Consider the following 18,772-nt stretch of genomic DNA (forward strand, 5'->3'; position numbering starts at 1 on the left):
GGTTGCACAAAGGGGAAACATAGAGGGGGTGGGCGGGCGAGGTGGCTACGTTGCAAAACAGGCAGCTGGTAAAATTGGGGCTGGTTCACGGCAGGCATTTCTTTCAGTCTAGTGGACTAGCAGACTAGTAGACTAGTAGAACTAGTAGAAAATCTGGCTCGAAGTTCCCCTGAGCACCAAGGAGATTCTTTGGGAGACAAACGCTCCTCTCCTCAACCGGATGATTAATCTCATGGGAATGCTTCACACAGCCTCCTCCGAGGAAATTCAAGCGAACTCCAGGAGCCAGAGCGCGATCTTCCGCCTCCAAGCATCCAACCACGGCATCACGGGCTGTGGGACCACACCCCGTCATCTCTGCTGCATTCACAATTTGCATCTGGGCCCATGGTGGGAATCCAGTCACGATCTCGAGGAACTTGTGAGAACACCGCTAAGTAAGGGCTGTTATTTCTGTCGCGGAGGGCAGAGAATGCTTCCTGCTTGAAAGAGCACCTGGCCAGAACCAGTTCTAATTTACATGTTTCACTCTGCACCTTTATTTAACAGGCTGGGGACATGGCTCTCCCTCACCCATTCTATTCTAACGACAACCCTGCGAAGTAGGTTAGACTAGAAGATGAGTGGAGTACAGTCAGTCAGCCGATGACATTCATGTTTGAGGGAGGTTTTGAACCCAGGTCTTCTGGGCTGTACTCACTACGGCTGCCAGACCTTCACTGGTGGGAAGAAGAAGAAGAAGAAGAAGAAGAAGAAGAAGAAGAAGAAGAAGAAGAAGAAGAAGAAGAAGAAGAAGAAGAAGAAGAAGAAGAAGAAGAAGAAGAAGAAGAAGAAGAAGAAGAAGAGGCAGCAGCAGCAGCAGCAGCAGCAGCATTTATTGTCATTGTGCACGCACAACGAAATTTACAAGCATTCCCCGATGCACATTATTTCAGATCTCACACCCATCCTCACATCCCCCTTCCTCCACCCATCCCTACACAGCCCCAAACACATCAACACGAAACCATGGAGTTCAGCATAGTCACAGCTCTAGAATAGAAGCTATCTCTAAGTCTATTGGTCCTTGTTTTTATAATCCTGTATCATCTGCCAGATGGTTAACAGTTCAAAAAGAGAGGATGCCGGATGAGACGGGTCCTTCAGAATATTCTGAGCTTTCTTTAGGCAGCGGGAATTATCAAGTTCTTCCAAAGAGGGGAGAGGGGCAAGGGGGCCAGATCCAGGTTGGGAAACTCCTGGAAGTTTGGGAGTGGAGTCGGGGGAGGACGGCACAATGCCATCAAGTCCACCCTACAAAGCTGTGGATCATGCCCACTTGCTTTGGCCCACTGGATTATCCAGCCTGGAACGACTGGGGGGGGGGGGCAGTGCGAGAGCTAATGCTTCCCCCCTACACATACCCCTTGCAAAAATTAAAAATAATGAGCTCCGATCCTTGGTGAAATGCAGGCCTGGTTATTAATAGTGTGTTTCCTTCAGAAAAGGAGAGAGAGGTTTTATGCAAACTAACACCGCTTGGTAGAAGCGCGGGCGTTCCTCCTTTGCATGTCATTTGCATGCCTAACTCTCCAATTGCGTATTCTGGACATCAACAAAGGGGTAGATTTATTGACTGCTATTATACACCTGAAGTACTTAAACGGAGCCTTCCTTTTCTCCATGGTTTAACCAGTAACAATTATAAATTCTGGAAGCGTTGATGCCTTCACGTATCGCTCCAGACGTGATCCGGGGCGCCTCTTGTGCTATCTCGGTGCGACGCACAAATAATAAGAGCAGGCAAAAGAGACTTATTTGCACCAAGAACAAAAAGTCTGGCAAGAGGAGTTAGTTTTAGGACATTTAATTTCAAAAAGGCACACTTCCAGGCTTTAAGAGAAGAGCTAAGCTTTCATTCCTCTGTGTCAAGCTCTGCCTGGTGGGGGTCTATGGCCAGTTCCACTCTCTGCCAGATTGGCAGAAGCCTCCCCAGACCCCCGCCCACCTTCTCCCACCCCCCAAAACCCAAGCTGGGCCCGGCAGGGCAATGGGGGCCAGCTGCCCTCCCCGCCAACCCAGCCGATGCCCCCCACAGGTCTTCACTGCTAGTGTTCAATAATGCACAAAAGAATGGTTTTGACAAAAGCAGTGCATGAAAATGAATGAGAATTCTCATATTGGTTCAGGACTATATTCTAACGTGGATGCATCCAATTTTCTCACCCTCCGCACTTCAGCCGACTGCACTATCACCTTTCCGTGGAACAGAGTATCGTTTCCACAAAGGTTTCCCCAGGAAGGCTTGACATCTTGGGTTTTTAAAGCACGTTTCTAACCACTGTGGGTGAGGGAATCCATTTTCTTTTTTAAAAAATAAGAAGTGTCTGGACCTTGTGGAGAAATGCAGCTTTTTTTAAAAAGGAGGAAGTTTCTAGCCCATATGACTGCAATTGCACCCTTGACAGGAAATGCCTTGAGGAGTCACCGTACGTAGCCAGAGGCGTGGCTTTGTCAGATTCACACAATGGTCGGGGCTGTTCCTTCAATACCTGGCCCTCGACCTTTGCCCCTTTGCTTGAAAAGCAAGATGACTAAAAGCGAGGAAACCATTTGCAAAAAGATAGAAATTATAGACATTCATCTATTTGCATAAGGTTACGAAATCCTGATTGTGTCCTCATGTCAAATTAGGATTGTCTAAACGTGTGTGCCTATGTGCGTGTGTGCATATGTATTAGAGTTGCCAACCTCCAGGAGAAACCTGTGGATCTCCCAGAATTGTAGCTCCAGATGATAGAAGTCAGTTCTCGTGGAGGGTAGTAAAAGGCAAAGGCGATCCCTTGTGCAAGCAGCAGGCCATTATTGACCCATAGGGTGACATCACATCACAATGTTTACTAGGCAGACTATGTCCACAGGAGTGTTTGCCGTGGCCTTCCTCAGCCCCCTACCGCCTGCCCCCAGCAAGCTAGGTGCTCATTTTACCAACCTTGGAAGGATGGGAGGCTGAGTCAACCTTGCGTTTTTGTTCTTTGTAAATGTCAAGTTTTAAAAACTCTATACAGATGTTTGCAAAGCCAAATAAAGCCGATACTTACTGAAACAAACCCAACGCTTACCTAATAAAAAATCCCCTCCGCTCTGCAGCCTTGCTAAGATATAGAAGACTTCTCCTTAAAGAGTGTGTCTGTCCCTGTGGGGACAAGAGTATTGAGACACTGTTAGATTGTAAGCTCTGTAGTAATATTAGGGAAACTTTTATTAACCATATAATCTCCTACTTTCTAGGGAGAGATAGGAAAACCCTTCTTTCGCTTATCCTGGCTGACAAGAATCATGAAATCACTTCTAACGCTGCCAAATTTGAATGGGCAGTATGAAATATTAAGAAAGCTGCTGGAAACAATATTGAAGGTTTTAATTTTAAAAAGGTTATTACTAATTTTATAAGATCTTTTAAAAAAATTATTAATTGGAACTGTCCACGGGGGATTTTATAAAAGAATTGAATTTTTTTACATGTTCTAGTTTAAAAGTATTTTATACATTTGATGAATTATTTAGATACTTGTGGAAGGCTGAAGATGCTATAGTTATGTGAATATAAGTCCACGTGGTCTGGAGAAATGATGGTGGGTGGCTTCAATTTTTGAAGCTCTCCTCCTCTTCTCTATGTGGACCCGAGGAACCGTGGCCGTGGCGTGGTGGGTGAGTGGCTTTAGCTCCTGTCTAAAGGGCGAAAAAGCTGAATCATGTTCGGGGTTTTTCGGCATCTGCCGAATAGCCTGGGTGTTTTTTTTTCAGCGAAAGAGAAAACCTGAAAAAAAACAATATTGAATCACCATCCCTTGAGCCAGCTACGAGAAACTGACTTTCCGACAGAATTGAACTCAGATTGTGAGCAGAGCTTTGACTGAGTGCTGCAGTTTACTACTCTGTGCCGTGGGGCTTTATTTATTTATTTATTTCTCAAATTTCTATACCGCCCCATCCCCGAAGGGCTCTGGGCGGTGTACAACATAAAATTCACATAATACTGAATAAAGGAGCAAATCAGGAAACAAATAAACTAAGCTCCATCCAATTAATAAACCATAAAAACTTATTAAAACTCCATATAAACAGTGGTTAAAACAGTCAAATGAGAGGCATCAAAAAACCCACACTTAAAACCTTCCCCAAAAAGGAGGAACGGCGGGCCCCTCAATATGGGGGCTACCTTGATGTAAAACAGAGCAAAGAGCAGAATTTCTTTAGGGCAATATAATTCACTGAAAACCCTTCCCTTCCCAAATCATGCCCTCTCCAGGTTTCACCCCAAATCTCTAGGCACTTCCCAAACCAGAGTTGGCAACCCTACGACACACTACTACTACTACTACTACTACTACTACGTTACTACTACTAATACTACTATTACACATTACTATTACAGCGCTGTTACCACACAAGTATCGTGTAGTTCACATGATGGTGAGAATCAGCAGTCTATCTGGTTGGCCTAGAAAAGGAATGCTGCAGATCTTTCGTCCCCGGCAGGCTGTTTGAGAAAGTTGCGCAGGCATTTCCAGTTGTAGATTTCGAGACGTGCTTCCCCACGTGGGCAGGGTTCCTGGGAACCCGGCTGCTTCTCTCCCAAAGCTGTTCCAGCCGGTCCAGTTTGTCAACAAGCAAAGCCACACCCCCTTCCTTAGCATGGCTGGAGCCAGCCAATGGGAGCCGTGTCTGGAAATTGGGAAAGACAGGTGCTGCCTCTCAGTCACCTGCAGGTCAGAAGGTATAAAAGAGACCCAGGTAATTGCCCCGGTGGCAGTGATTGTGTGCGGTGCTGGCCAAGGCTGCACCAGGGCTGTCTGCCAACTGGGAAAAGTTTATTGGAGCAATAACAAGAAACTCTCTCATGCCGTGACATGAGCGCGATCTGCTCGTAAACCGCGAAACAGAAGTTGCCTCCGATTGTTCTCGAGTGGGGGAAAGAACAGACACTGGAACATGGGCGGCTGCTGGTAAACTTCACAAGGCAGGACAAGTAAGTGAACTAGTTTTTCATGTCTCTGCTTGGCGCCGTTCATCCCTTGTTAGTTTCAGAGGTAGCCAAAAAAAAAGAAAATCTGAATATTTGCTGGGTGGGTCAGAGCTGGGACAAGAGATTCTGTGATTTGAGACAGGAACTTCACGGCTTCTGCTGCTTAACGGAAATATCTGCTTTCCCCTTAAAAGAGGCAATGCTGTTGAAATGAAATAAAGGGACAAAGTGAGAGAACGCACACATGCGCTTCTTCCCAGGTAGGCTAGAGAGTAAAGGATCTTTTCGTTGGCTGGCAGGGTTTTATTTGGACCAGATTTCACCTCTAGACTACCAGTTGCCAATCCATACCCTAGGTTTTGCTACTAGGTAGACTGGGGTGCTTCACGCTTCCGTCGGCCTCAGTTCTCCGATTTGTAACATGGGCATCATGCTCGCTCAAGCGTCTGTCTGTCCGATGCCAACCTGCAGTATCTCGCCTGCATTCCCACTGTCGAAAAAGCTCGCTCGCCAACTACAATTGCTGGAAGCAAAACTGAATCTTTACGCAAGATCCCATGTTTATTTTTTTAAAAAAAGGTCTGGCTGTCGGTGTGGGATGTTGGATGGCTCTTTCACTCCTTGGGGGTGAGACAGCATCCAGTGATGGGGCAAGAAAACAGACATGGACTTGGAAATGTCTCTTGTTTTTCCAAGGGGCACAGACGGTAGAATGTAAGGGGTTTCTTAGACCCCGAAGATGAAGGGTGGGGGAGATCTGAAAGAGAGCTTTCTTGCTGTTAAATCCTGAACTATTTTGGCAAGAGAGGAGTTCTCCCTCTGGGCGGCCTAAAGGGGGTACTTGGGAGAGCTCCAAGGAGCTAGAAGGCCACATCTCCAAGATCCCTCGTAGCGCAGATGATTCTTCCTAAGGTTCCGCTTTTCCACCGCAGATTAAAAAATCAACATCCCTGCCGCTTTGCCTCCAATTCTAAATTCATCTTAAGCTTTTACCTTTGTGACATCAGAAGCAAGGAGGATGTTGACACAGGGCAGAGCAGGCCTACTCCGGGGCAGGGTTGTCCGTCGGATCGGTGTCTGTAAACAACAGGGAGGGAAAGGAGCTCACCTCGTGAAGATTTGGAGAGGGGAACGGAAATATTTTCAGATTCCTCAGCCTTGAGATCCTTGCCTGGCTTTGGAAACATCTGGATTGGCAAATTGAAATGGCTTGATTAGGAAACTTTTCTAGTTGCCATCTGCAAAGCCGGGGTAGAGGTGCCATGCTGAGGATCATGGGAAGGCAGTTTGAATGGGGAGGAATTGGGACTGTGACATCAGCAACTCCTATTTCCAGATAAACAGAACTATATTCTATCAGTTCTCATCAGCAGGCTAATTGGCTACGCTGGTATTGATGGGAATTGTAGTTCCTGAACATCTGGAGAGCCGCAGGTTCCCTACCCCTGTCCTAGATATATTAGCCATGCTGGCAAATGGTGTCAGCGGCTACCCTCACAGCTCTGAAGGAGGCGGTTGAGTTTAAGTGCTGAATTACAGCTAGATTGAATAATTGTAAACCAGTGAAGCCCATAAGCAAAATGAAAAAAAAATCCTGAGGGCTCAAAGTGTGGCACAAGGGAGGCTTCCCGCTGCATCTCTGCAGGAGTTGCTGCGCTCAGTCTGTGCTGCGGTGGCTCAAGAAACTTCGCCCCATCTCTGCATCGAGTGGGATTAAAAGTCACTCTCGACAGCAGAGGATAAACTGCCCTCAGGGCAGATTACTTGTTGCGTCTCTGACTGAGTCACTGAGATGGTCAGGAGCTGCTGATCAGACAGAGCAGTGACTCATGCAGAAGCTCCTTTGCTTCTGATTTTTTTGACAAGTTACGGTAACGTTGCTTGGCTGCAAGAGAGAAGCTTGATTGCAGCCATCAGATCACCTTACCTATCAGACATCAGCCCTGTTGAACATCCATGGGCTTGAGAGACAGTGTGGCCTAATGGTTAGGAGCGTGCTGCTGAGTTTTAAAAGTTTCAGTATAGTGGGGGACAGGACAGGCAGAAAGGGATCTTAAACAAATCTTCCCCAACAGAGTATCCCAGTCGTGCAGGCAGCAGGGATTCCCACCCCCACAAAGGAGAAGCATGTCTTTGGGGGTGACGCAGCGTTCTGGCTTACTGGCGTTCTCCAGGGCAGCCTAGTCTACGAAACAGGCCATGCGAGTTTTTGTGAGTGCTCAGAAACAAATCTTCCCCCGGGCTGTCAACGCCACGGCAGTTTTTCACAGGACCTTCCCAACAAACACAGGAATCCAATGGGAGGAAGGTTTCAACCCACACCCATTACAAGAAATCTAAGCAATGAGTAAGCACAAGACTTCTGGGCATAGGTGAGAAATGATGCATAGTGTAGGGTTTAGAGCAGGGGTGGCCAAGCTATGGTGCTCCTGAAGTTCATGGGGGGGGGGGGGGGGGGGGGGGGGTGGGGGGTGGAGGGGGGGGGGGGGTGCGGGGGGGGGGCGGGCGGGGGGGGGGGTGTGGGGAGGGGGGGGGTGGTGCGGCGGTCGTTGGGGGGGGGGGGGGTGGGGGGGGGGGGGGGTGGGGGGGGGGGGGGGTGGGGGGGGGGGGGGGTGGGGGGGGGGGGGGGTGGGGGGGGGGGGGGGTGGGGGGGGGGGGGGGTGGGGGGGGGGGGGGGTGGGGGGGGGGGGGGGTGGGGGGGGGGGGGGGTGGGGGGGGGGGGGGGTGGGGGGGGGGGGGGGTGGGGGGGGGGGGGGGTGGGGGGGGGGGGGGGTGGGGGGGGGGGGGGGTGGGGGGGGGGGGGGGTGGGGGGGGGGGGGGGTGGGGGGGGGGGGGGGTGGGGGGGGGGGGGGGTGGGGGGGGGGGGGGGTGGGGGGGGGGGGGGGTGGGGGGGGGGGGGGGTGGGGGGGGGGGGGGGTGGGGGGGGGGGGGGGTGGGGGGGGGGGGGGGTGGGGGGGGGGGGGGGTGGGGGGGGGGGGGGGTGGGGGGGGGGGGGGGTGGGGGGGGGGGGGGGTGGGGGGGGGGGGGGGTGGGGGGGGGGGGGGGTGGGGGGGGGGGGGGGTGGGGGGGGGGGGGGGTGGGGGGGGGGGGGGGTGGGGGGGGGGGGGGGTGGGGGGGGGGGGGGGTGGGGGGGGGGGGGGGTGGGGGGGGGGGGGGGTGGGGGGGGGGGGGGGTGGGGGGGGGGGGGGGTGGGGGGGGGGGGGGGTGGGGGGGGGGGGGGGTGGGGGGGGGGGGGGGTGGGGGGGGGGGGGGGTGGGGGGGGGGGGGGGTGGGGGGGGGGGGGGGTGGGGGGGGGGGGGGGTGGGGGGGGGGGGGGGTGGGGGGGGGGGGGGGTGGGGGGGGGGGGGGGTGGGGGGGGGGGGGGGTGGGGGGGGGGGGGGGTGGGGGGGGGGGGGGGTGGGGGGGGGGGGGGGTGGGGGGGGGGGGGGGTGGGGGGGGGGGGGGGTGGGGGGGGGGGGGGGTGGGGGGGGGGGGGGGTGGGGGGGGGGGGGGGTGGGGGGGGGGGGGGGTGGGGGGGGGGGGGGGTGGGGGGGGGGGGGGGTGGGGGGGGGGGGGGGTGGGGGGGGGGGGGGGTGGGGGGGGGGGGGGGTGGGGGGGGGGGGGGGTGGGGGGGGGGGGGGGTGGGGGGGGGGGGGGGTGGGGGGGGGGGGGGGTGGGGGGGGGGGGGGGTGGGGGGGGGGGGGGGTGGGGGGGGGGGGGGGTGGGGGGGGGGGGGGGTGGGGGGGGGGGGGGGTGGGGGGGGGGGGGGGTGGGGGGGGGGGGGGGTGGGGGGGGGGGGGGGTGGGGGGGGGGGGGGGTGGGGGGGGGGGGGGGTGGGGGGGGGGGGGGGTGGGGGGGGGGGGGGGTGGGGGGGGGGGGGGGTGGGGGGGGGGGGGGGTGGGGGGGGGGGGGGGTGGGGGGGGGGGGGGGTGGGGGGGGGGGGGGGTGGGGGGGGGGGGGGGTGGGGGGGGGGGGGGGTGGGGGGGGGGGGGGGTGGGGGGGGGGGGGGGTGGGGGGGGGGGGGGGTGGGGGGGGGGGGGGGTGGGGGGGGGGGGGGGTGGGGGGGGGGGGGGGTGGGGGGGGGGGGGGGTGGGGGGGGGGGGGGGTGGGGGGGGGGGGGGGTGGGGGGGGGGGGGGGTGGGGGGGGGGGGGGGTGGGGGGGGGGGGGGGTGGGGGGGGGGGGGGGTGGGGGGGGGGGGGGGTGGGGGGGGGGGGGGGTGGGGGGGGGGGGGGGTGGGGGGGGGGGGGGGTGGGGGGGGGGGGGGGTGGGGGGGGGGGGGGGTGGGGGGGGGGGGGGGTGGGGGGGGGGGGGGGTGGGGGGGGGGGGGGGTGGGGGGGGGGGGGGGTGGGGGGGGGGGGGGGTGGGGGGGGGGGGGGGTGGGGGGGGGGGGGGGTGGGGGGGGGGGGGGGTGGGGGGGGGGGGGGGTGGGGGGGGGGGGGGGTGGGGGGGGGGGGGGGTGGGGGGGGGGGGGGGTGGGGGGGGGGGGGGGTGGGGGGGGGGGGGGGTGGGGGGGGGGGGGGGTGGGGGGGGGGGGGGGTGGGGGGGGGGGGGGGTGGGGGGGGGGGGGGGTGGGGGGGGGGGGGGGTGGGGGGGGGGGGGGGTGGGGGGGGGGGGGGGTGGGGGGGGGGGGGGGTGGGGGGGGGGGGGGGTGGGGGGGGGGGGGGGTGGGGGGGGGGGGGGGTGGGGGGGGGGGGGGGTGGGGGGGGGGGGGGGTGGGGGGGGGGGGGGGTGGGGGGGGGGGGGGGTGGGGGGGGGGGGGGGTGGGGGGGGGGGGGGGTGGGGGGGGGGGGGGGTGGGGGGGGGGGGGGGTGGGGGGGGGGGGGGGTGGGGGGGGGGGGGGGTGGGGGGGGGGGGGGGTGGGGGGGGGGGGGGGTGGGGGGGGGGGGGGGTGGGGGGGGGGGGGGGTGGGGGGGGGGGGGGGTGGGGGGGGGGGGGGGTGGGGGGGGGGGGGGGTGGGGGGGGGGGGGGGTGGGGGGGGGGGGGGGTGGGGGGGGGGGGGGGTGGGGGGGGGGGGGGGTGGGGGGGGGGGGGGGTGGGGGGGGGGGGGGGTGGGGGGGGGGGGGGGTGGGGGGGGGGGGGGGTGGGGGGGGGGGGGGGTGGGGGGGGGGGGGGGTGGGGGGGGGGGGGGGTGGGGGGGGGGGGGGGTGGGGGGGGGGGGGGGTGGGGGGGGGGGGGGGTGGGGGGGGGGGGGGGTGGGGGGGGGGGGGGGTGGGGGGGGGGGGGGGTGGGGGGGGGGGGGGGTGGGGGGGGGGGGGGGTGGGGGGGGGGGGGGGTGGGGGGGGGGGGGGGTGGGGGGGGGGGGGGGTGGGGGGGGGGGGGGGTGGGGGGGGGGGGGGGTGGGGGGGGGGGGGGGTGGGGGGGGGGGGGGGTGGGGGGGGGGGGGGGTGGGGGGGGGGGGGGGTGGGGGGGGGGGGGGGTGGGGGGGGGGGGGGGTGGGGGGGGGGGGGGGTGGGGGGGGGGGGGGGTGGGGGGGGGGGGGGGTGGGGGGGGGGGGGGGTGGGGGGGGGGGGGGGTGGGGGGGGGGGGGGGTGGGGGGGGGGGGGGGTGGGGGGGGGGGGGGGTGGGGGGGGGGGGGGGTGGGGGGGGGGGGGGGTGGGGGGGGGGGGGGGTGGGGGGGGGGGGGGGTGGGGGGGGGGGGGGGTGGGGGGGGGGGGGGGTGGGGGGGGGGGGGGGTGGGGGGGGGGGGGGGTGGGGGGGGGGGGGGGTGGGGGGGGGGGGGGGTGGGGGGGGGGGGGGGTGGGGGGGGGGGGGGGTGGGGGGGGGGGGGGGTGGGGGGGGGGGGGGGTGGGGGGGGGGGGGGGTGGGGGGGGGGGGGGGTGGGGGGGGGGGGGGGTGGGGGGGGGGGGGGGTGGGGGGGGGGGGGGGTGGGGGGGGGGGGGGGTGGGGGGGGGGGGGGGTGGGGGGGGGGGGGGGTGGGGGGGGGGGGGGGTGGGGGGGGGGGGGGGTGGGGGGGGGGGGGGGTGGGGGGGGGGGGGGGTGGGGGGGGGGGGGGGTGGGGGGGGGGGGGGGTGGGGGGGGGGGGGGGTGGGGGGGGGGGGGGGTGGGGGGGGGGGGGGGTGGGGGGGGGGGGGGGTGGGGGGGGGGGGGGGTGGGGGGGGGGGGGGGTGGGGGGGGGGGGGGGTGGGGGGGGGGGGGGGTGGGGGGGGGGGGGGGTGGGGGGGGGGGGGGGTGGGGGGGGGGGGGGGTGGGGGGGGGGGGGGGTGGGGGGGGGGGGGGGTGGGGGGGGGGGGGGGTGGGGGGGGGGGGGGGTGGGGGGGGGGGGGGGTGGGGGGGGGGGGGGGTGGGGGGGGGGGGGGGTGGGGGGGGGGGGGGGTGGGGGGGGGGGGGGGTGGGGGGGGGGGGGGGTGGGGGGGGGGGGGGGTGGGGGGGGGGGGGGGTGGGGGGGGGGGGGGGTGGGGGGGGGGGGGGGTGGGGGGGGGGGGGGGTGGGGGGGGGGGGGGGTGGGGGGGGGGGGGGGTGGGGGGGGGGGGGGGTGGGGGGGGGGGGGGGTGGGGGGGGGGGGGGGTGGGGGGGGGGGGGGGTGGGGGGGGGGGGGGGTGGGGGGGGGGGGGGGTGGGGGGGGGGGGGGGTGGGGGGGGGGGGGGGTGGGGGGGGGGGGGGGTGGGGGGGGGGGGGGGTGGGGGGGGGGGGGGGTGGGGGGGGGGGGGGGTGGGGGGGGGGGGGGGTGGGGGGGGGGGGGGGTGGGGGGGGGGGGGGGTGGGGGGGGGGGGGGGTGGGGGGGGGGGGGGGTGGGGGGGGGGGGGGGTGGGGGGGGGGGGGGGTGGGGGGGGGGGGGGGTGGGGGGGGGGGGGGGTGGGGGGGGGGGGGGGTGGGGGGGGGGGGGGGTGGGGGGGGGGGGGGGTGGGGGGGGGGGGGGGTGGGGGGGGGGGGGGGTGGGGGGGGGGGGGGGTGGGGGGGGGGGGGGGTGGGGGGGGGGGGGGGTGGGGGGGGGGGGGGGTGGGGGGGGGGGGGGGTGGGGGGGGGGGGGGGTGGGGGGGGGGGGGGGTGGGGGGGGGGGGGGGTGGGGGGGGGGGGGGGTGGGGGGGGGGGGGGGTGGGGGGGGGGGGGGGTGGGGGGGGGGGGGGGTGGGGGGGGGGGGGGGTGGGGGGGGGGGGGGGTGGGGGGGGGGGGGGGTGGGGGGGGGGGGGGGTGGGGGGGGGGGGGGGTGGGGGGGGGGGGGGGTGGGGGGGGGGGGGGGTGGGGGGGGGGGGGGGTGGGGGGGGGGGGGGGTGGGGGGGGGGGGGGGTGGGGGGGGGGGGGGGTGGGGGGGGGGGGGGGTGGGGGGGGGGGGGGGTGGGGGGGGGGGGGGGTGGGGGGGGGGGGGGGTGGGGGGGGGGGGGGGTGGGGGGGGGGGGGGGTGGGGGGGGGGGGGGGTGGGGGGGGGGGGGGGTGGGGGGGGGGGGGGGTGGGGGGGGGGGGGGGTGGGGGGGGGGGGGGGTGGGGGGGGGGGGGGGTGGGGGGGGGGGGGGGTGGGGGGGGGGGGGGGTGGGGGGGGGGGGGGGTGGGGGGGGGGGGGGGTGGGGGGGGGGGGGGGTGGGGGGGGGGGGGGGTGGGGGGGGGGGGGGGTGGGGGGGGGGGGGGGTGGGGGGGGGGGGGGGTGGGGGGGGGGGGGGGTGGGGGGGGGGGGGGGTGGGGGGGGGGGGGGGTGGGGGGGGGGGGGGGTGGGGGGGGGGGGGGGTGGGGGGGGGGGGGGGTGGGGGGGGGGGGGGGTGGGGGGGGGGGGGGGTGGGGGGGGGGGGGGGTGGGGGGGGGGGGGGGTGGGGGGGGGGGGGGGTGGGGGGGGGGGGGGGTGGGGGGGGGGGGGGGTGGGGGGGGGGGGGGGTGGGGGGGGGGGGGGGTGGGGGGGGGGGGGGGTGGGGGGGGGGGGGGGTGGGGGGGGGGGGGGGTGGGGGGGGGGGGGGGTGGGGGGGGGGGGGGGTGGGGGGGGGGGGGGGTGGGGGGGGGGGGGGGTGGGGGGGGGGGGGGGTGGGGGGGGGGGGGGGTGGGGGGGGGGGGGGGTGGGGGGGGGGGGGGGTGGGGGGGGGGGGGGGTGGGGGGGGGGGGGGGTGGGGGGGGGGGGGGGTGGGGGGGGGGGGGGGTGGGGGGGGGGGGGGGTGGGGGGGGGGGGGGGTGGGGGGGGGGGGGGGTGGGGGGGGGGGGGGGTGGGGGGGGGGGGGGGTGGGGGGGGGGGGGGGTGGGGGGGGGGGGGGGTGGGGGGGGGGGGGGGTGGGGGGGGGGGGGGGTGGGGGGGGGGGGGGGTGGGGGGGGGGGGGGGTGGGGGGGGGGGGGGGTGGGGGGGGGGGGGGGTGGGGGGGGGGGGGGGTGGGGGGGGGGGGGGGTGGGGGGGGGGGGGGGTGGGGGGGGGGGGGGGTGGGGGGGGGGGGGGGTGGGGGGGGGGGGGGGTGGGGGGGGGGGGGGGTGGGGGGGGGGGGGGGTGGGGGGGGGGGGGGGTGGGGGGGGGGGGGGGTGGGGGGGGGGGGGGGTGGGGGGGGGGGGGGGTGGGGGGGGGGGGGGGTGGGGGGGGGGGGGGGTGGGGGGGGGGGGGGGTGGGGGGGGGGGGGGGTGGGGGGGGGGGGGGGTGGGGGGGGGGGGGGGTGGGGGGGGGGGGGGGTGGGGGGGGGGGGGGGTGGGGGGGGGGGGGGGTGGGGGGGGGGGGGGGTGGGGGGGGGGGGGGGTGGGGGGGGGGGGGGGTGGGGGGGGGGGGGGGTGGGGGGGGGGGGGGGTGGGGGGGGGGGGGGGTGGGGGGGGGGGGGGGTGGGGGGGGGGGGGGGTGGGGGGGGGGGGGGGTGGGGGGGGGGGGGGGTGGGGGGGGGGGGGGGTGGGGGGGGGGGGGGGTGGGGGGGGGGGGGGGTGGGGGGGGGGGGGGGTGGGGGGGGGGGGGGGTGGGGGGGGGGGGGGGTGGGGGGGGGGGGGGGTGGGGGGGGGGGGGGGTGGGGGGGGGGGGGGGTGGGGGGGGGGGGGGGTGGGGGGGGGGGGGGGTGGGGGGGGGGGGGGGTGGGGGGGGGGGGGGGTGGGGGGGGGGGGGGGTGGGGGGGGGGGGGGGTGGGGGGGGGGGGGGGTGGGGGGGGGGGGGGGTGGGGGGGGGGGGGGGTGGGGGGGGGGGGGGGTGGGGGGGGGGGGGGGTGGGGGGGGGGGGGGGTGGGGGGGGGGGGGGGTGGGGGGGGGGGGGGGTGGGGGGGGGGGGGGGTGGGGGGGGGGGGGGGTGGGGGGGGGGGGGGGTGGGGGGGGGGGGGGGTGGGGGGGGGGGGGGGTGGGGGGGGGGGGGGGTGGGGGGGGGGGGGGGTGGGGGGGGGGGGGGGTGGGGGGGGGGGGGGGTGGGGGGGGGGGGGGGTGGGGGGGGGGGGGGGTGGGGGGGGGGGGGGGTGGGGGGGGGGGGGGGTGGGGGGGGGGGGGGGTGGGGGGGGGGGGGGGTGGGGGGGGGGGGGGGTGGGGGGGGGGGGGGGTGGGGGGGGGGGGGGGTGGGGGGGGGGGGGGGTGGGGGGGGGGGGGGGTGGGGGGGGGGGGGGGTGGGGGGGGGGGGGGGTGGGGGGGGGGGGGGGTGGGGGGGGGGGGGGGTGGGGGGGGGGGGGGGTGGGGGGGGGGGGGGGTGGGGGGGGGGGGGGGTGGGGGGGGGGGGGGGTGGGGGGGGGGGGGGGTGGGGGGGGGGGGGGGTGGGGGGGGGGGGGGGTGGGGGGGGGGGGGGGTGGGGGGGGGGGGGGGTGGGGGGGGGGGGGGGTGGGGGGGGGGGGGGGTGGGGGGGGGGGGGGGTGGGGGGGGGGGGGGGTGGGGGGGGGGGGGGGTGGGGGGGGGGGGGGGTGGGGGGGGGGGGGGGTGGGGGGGGGGGGGGGTGGGGGGGGGGGGGGGTGGGGGGGGGGGGGGGTGGGGGGGGGGGGGGGTGGGGGGGGGGGGGGGTGGGGGGGGGGGGGGGTGGGGGGGGGGGGGGGTGGGGGGGGGGGGGGGTGGGGGGGGGGGGGGGTGGGGGGGGGGGGGGGTGGGGGGGGGGGGGGGTGGGGGGGGGGGGGGGTGGGGGGGGGGGGGGGTGGGGGGGGGGGGGGGTGGGGGGGGGGGGGGGTGGGGGGGGGGGGGGGTGGGGGGGGGGGGGGGTGGGGGGGGGGGGGGGTGGGGGGGGGGGGGGGTGGGGGGGGGGGGGGGTGGGGGGGGGGGGGGGTGGGGGGGGGGGGGGGTGGGGGGGGGGGGGGGTGGGGGGGGGGGGGGGTGGGGGGGGGGGGGGGTGGGGGGGGGGGGGGGTGGGGGGGGGGGGGGGTGGGGGGGGGGGGGGGTGGGGGGGGGGGGGGGTGGGGGGGGGGGGGGGTGGGGGGGGGGGGGGGTGGGGGGGGGGGGGGGTGGGGGGGGGGGGGGGTGGGGGGGGGGGGGGGTGGGGGGGGGGGGGGGTGGGGGGGGGGGGGGGTGGGGGGGGGGGGGGGTGGGGGGGGGGGGGGGTGGGGGGGGGGGGGGGTGGGGGGGGGGGGGGGTGGGGGGGGGGGGGGGTGGGGGGGGGGGGGGGTGGGGGGGGGGGGGGGTGGGGGGGGGGGGGGGTGGGGGGGGGGGGGGGTGGGGGGGGGGGGGGGTGGGGGGGGGGGGGGGTGGGGGGGGGGGGGGGTGGGGGGGGGGGGGGGTGGGGGGGGGGGGGGGTGGGGGGGGGGGGGGGTGGGGGGGGGGGGGGGTGGGGGGGGGGGGGGGTGGGGGGGGGGGGGGGTGGGGGGGGGGGGGGGTGGGGGGGGGGGGGGGTGGGGGGGGGGGGGGGTGGGGGGGGGGGGGGGTGGGGGGGGGGGGGGGTGGGGGGGGGGGGGGGTGGGGGGGGGGGGGGGTGGGGGGGGGGGGGGGTGGGGGGGGGGGGGGGTGGGGGGGGGGGGGGGTGGGGGGGGGGGGGGGTGGGGGGGGGGGGGGGTGGGGGGGGGGGGGGGTGGGGGGGGGGGGGGGTGGGGGGGGGGGGGGGTGGGGGGGGGGGGGGGTGGGGGGGGGGGGGGGTGGGGGGGGGGGGGGGTGGGGGGGGGGGGGGGTGGGGGGGGGGGGGGGTGGGGGGGGGGGGGGGTGGGGGGGGGGGGGGGTGGGGGGGGGGGGGGGTGGGGGGGGGGGGGGGTGGGGGGGGGGGGGGGTGGGGGGGGGGGGGGGTGGGGGGGGGGGGGGGTGGGGGGGGGGGGGGGTGGGGGGGGGGGGGGGTGGGGGGGGGGGGGGGTGGGGGGGGGGGGGGGTGGGGGGGGGGGGGGGTGGGGGGGGGGGGGGGTGGGGGGGGGGGGGGGTGGGGGGGGGGGGGGGTGGGGGGGGGGGGGGGTGGGGGGGGGGGGGGGTGGGGGGGGGGGGGGGTGGGGGGGGGGGGGGGTGGGGGGGGGGGGGGGTGGGGGGGGGGGGGGGTGGGGGGGGGGGGGGGTGGGGGGGGGGGGGGGTGGGGGGGGGGGGGGGTGGGGGGGGGGGGGGGTGGGGGGGGGGGGGGGTGGGGGGGGGGGGGGGTGGGGGGGGGGGGGGGTGGGGGGGGGGGGGGGTGGGGGGGGGGGGGGGTGGGGGGGGGGGGGGGTGGGGGGGGGGGGGGGTGGGGGGGGGGGGGGGTGGGGGGGGGGGGGGGTGGGGGGGGGGGGGGGTGGGGGGGGGGGGGGGTGGGGGGGGGGGGGGGTGGGGGGGGGGGGGGGTGGGGGGGGGGGGGGGTGGGGGGGGGGGGGGGTGGGGGGGGGGGGGGGTGGGGGGGGGGGGGGGTGGGGGGGGGGGGGGGTGGGGGGGGGGGGGGGTGGGGGGGGGGGGGGGTGGGGGGGGGGGGGGGTGGGGGGGGGGGGGGGTGGGGGGGGGGGGGGGTGGGGGGGGGGGGGGGTGGGGGGGGGGGGGGGTGGGGGGGGGGGGGGGTGGGGGGGGGGGGGGGTGGGGGGGGGGGGGGGTGGGGGGGGGGGGGGGTGGGGGGGGGGGGGGGTGGGGGGGGGGGGGGGTGGGGGGGGGGGGGGGTGGGGGGGGGGGGGGGTGGGGGGGGGGGGGGGTGGGGGGGGGGGGGGGTGGGGGGGGGGGGGGGTGGGGGGGGGGGGGGGTGGGGGGGGGGGGGGGTGGGGGGGGGGGGGGGTGGGGGGGGGGGGGGGTGGGGGGGGGGGGGGGTGGGGGGGGGGGGGGGTGGGGGGGGGGGGGGGTGGGGGGGGGGGGGGGTGGGGGGGGGGGGGGGTGGGGGGGGGGGGGGGTGGGGGGGGGGGGGGGTGGGGGGGGGGGGGGGTGGGGGGGGGGGGGGGTGGGGGGGGGGGGGGGTGGGGGGGGGGGGGGGTGGGGGGGGGGGGGGGTGGGGGGGGGGGGGGGTGGGGGGGGGGGGGGGTGGGGGGGGGGGGGGGTGGGGGGGGGGGGGGGTGGGGGGGGGGGGGGGTGGGGGGGGGGGGGGGTGGGGGGGGGGGGGGGTGGGGGGGGGGGGGGGTGGGGGGGGGGGGGGGTGGGGGGGGGGGGGGGTGGGGGGGGGGGGGGGTGGGGGGGGGGGGGGGTGGGGGGGGGGGGGGGTGGGGGGGGGGGGGGGTGGGGGGGGGGGGGGGTGGGGGGGGGGGGGGGTGGGGGGGGGGGGGGGTGGGGGGGGGGGGGGGTGGGGGGGGGGGGGGGTGGGGGGGGGGGGGGGTGGGGGGGGGGGGGGGTGGGGGGGGGGGGGGGTGGGGGGGGGGGGGGGTGGGGGGGGGGGGGGGTGGGGGGGGGGGGGGGTGGGGGGGGGGGGGGGTGGGGGGGGGGGGGGGTGGGGGGGGGGGGGGGTGGGGGGGGGGGGGGGTGGGGGGGGGGGGGGGTGGGGGGGGGGGGGGGTGGGGGGGGGGGGGGGTGGGGGGGGGGGGGGGTGGGGGGGGGGGGGGGTGGGGGGGGGGGGGGGTGGGGGGGGGGGGGGGTGGGGGGGGGGGGGGGTGGGGGGGGGGGGGGGTGGGGGGGGGGGGGGGTGGGGGGGGGGGGGGGTGGGGGGGGGGGGGGGTGGGGGGGGGGGGGGGTGGGGGGGGGGGGGGGTGGGGGGGGGGGGGGGTGGGGGGGGGGGGGGGTGGGGGGGGGGGGGGGTGGGGGGGGGGGGGGGTGGGGGGGGGGGGGGGTGGGGGGGGGGGGGGGTGGGGGGGGGGGGGGGTGGGGGGGGGGGGGGGTGGGGGGGGGGGGGGGTGGGGGGGGGGGGGGGTGGGGGGGGGGGGGGGTGGGGGGGGGGGGGGGTGGGGGGGGGGGGGGGTGGGGGGGGGGGGGGGTGGGGGGGGGGGGGGGTGGGGGGGGGGGGGGGTGGGGGGGGGGGGGGGTGGGGGGGGGGGGGGGTGGGGGGGGGGGGGGGTGGGGGGGGGGGGGGGTGGGGGGGGGGGGGGGTGGGGGGGGGGGGGGGTGGGGGGGGGGGGGGGTGGGGGGGGGGGGGGGTGGGGGGGGGGGGGGGTGGGGGGGGGGGGGGGTGGGGGGGGGGGGGGGTGGGGGGGGGGGGGGGTGGGGGGGGGGGGGGGTGGGGGGGGGGGGGGGTGGGGGGGGGGGGGGGTGGGGGGGGGGGGGGGTGGGGGGGGGGGGGGGTGGGGGGGGGGGGGGGTGGGGGGGGGGGGGGGTGGGGGGGGGGGGGGGTGGGGGGGGGGGGGGGTGGGGGGGGGGGGGGGTGGGGGGGGGGGGGGGTGGGGGGGGGGGGGGGTGGGGGGGGGGGGGGGTGGGGGGGGGGGGGGGTGGGGGGGGGGGGGGGTGGGGGGGGGGGGGGGTGGGGGGGGGGGGGGGTGGGGGGGGGGGGGGGTGGGGGGGGGGGGGGGTGGGGGGGGGGGGGGGTGGGGGGGGGGGGGGGTGGGGGGGGGGGGGGGTGGGGGGGGGGGGGGGTGGGGGGGGGGGGGGGTGGGGGGGGGGGGGGGTGGGGGGGGGGGGGGGTGGGGGGGGGGGGGGGTGGGGGGGGGGGGGGGTGGGGGGGGGGGGGG

General features: G+C 75.1%; 1 protein-coding gene across 1 annotated transcript in view; it reads right to left on the bottom strand.

The window, feature by feature from the left end:
• Positions 1–3,624: 3,624 nt before the first annotated feature.
• LOC125445552 (tyrosine-protein phosphatase non-receptor type 11-like) overlaps positions 3,625–18,772 on the bottom strand; it is a 62,381-nt gene continuing 47,233 nt past the window's right edge. The window contains exons 11-13 of the mRNA XM_048518639.1: positions 6,002–6,085; positions 4,540–4,707; positions 3,625–3,711 (exon numbers count right to left, since the gene is read on the bottom strand). Of these exons, the coding sequence (XP_048374596.1) occupies positions 3,625–3,711; positions 4,540–4,707; positions 6,002–6,085 (339 nt within the window). The remainder of the gene's footprint in view (positions 3,712–4,539; positions 4,708–6,001; positions 6,086–18,772) is intronic.

The sequence above is a fragment of the Sphaerodactylus townsendi genome, linkage group LG16 (assembly GCF_021028975.2).
Source record: "Sphaerodactylus townsendi isolate TG3544 linkage group LG16, MPM_Stown_v2.3, whole genome shotgun sequence".
Classification (NCBI taxonomy): Eukaryota; Metazoa; Chordata; class Lepidosauria; order Squamata; family Sphaerodactylidae; genus Sphaerodactylus; species Sphaerodactylus townsendi.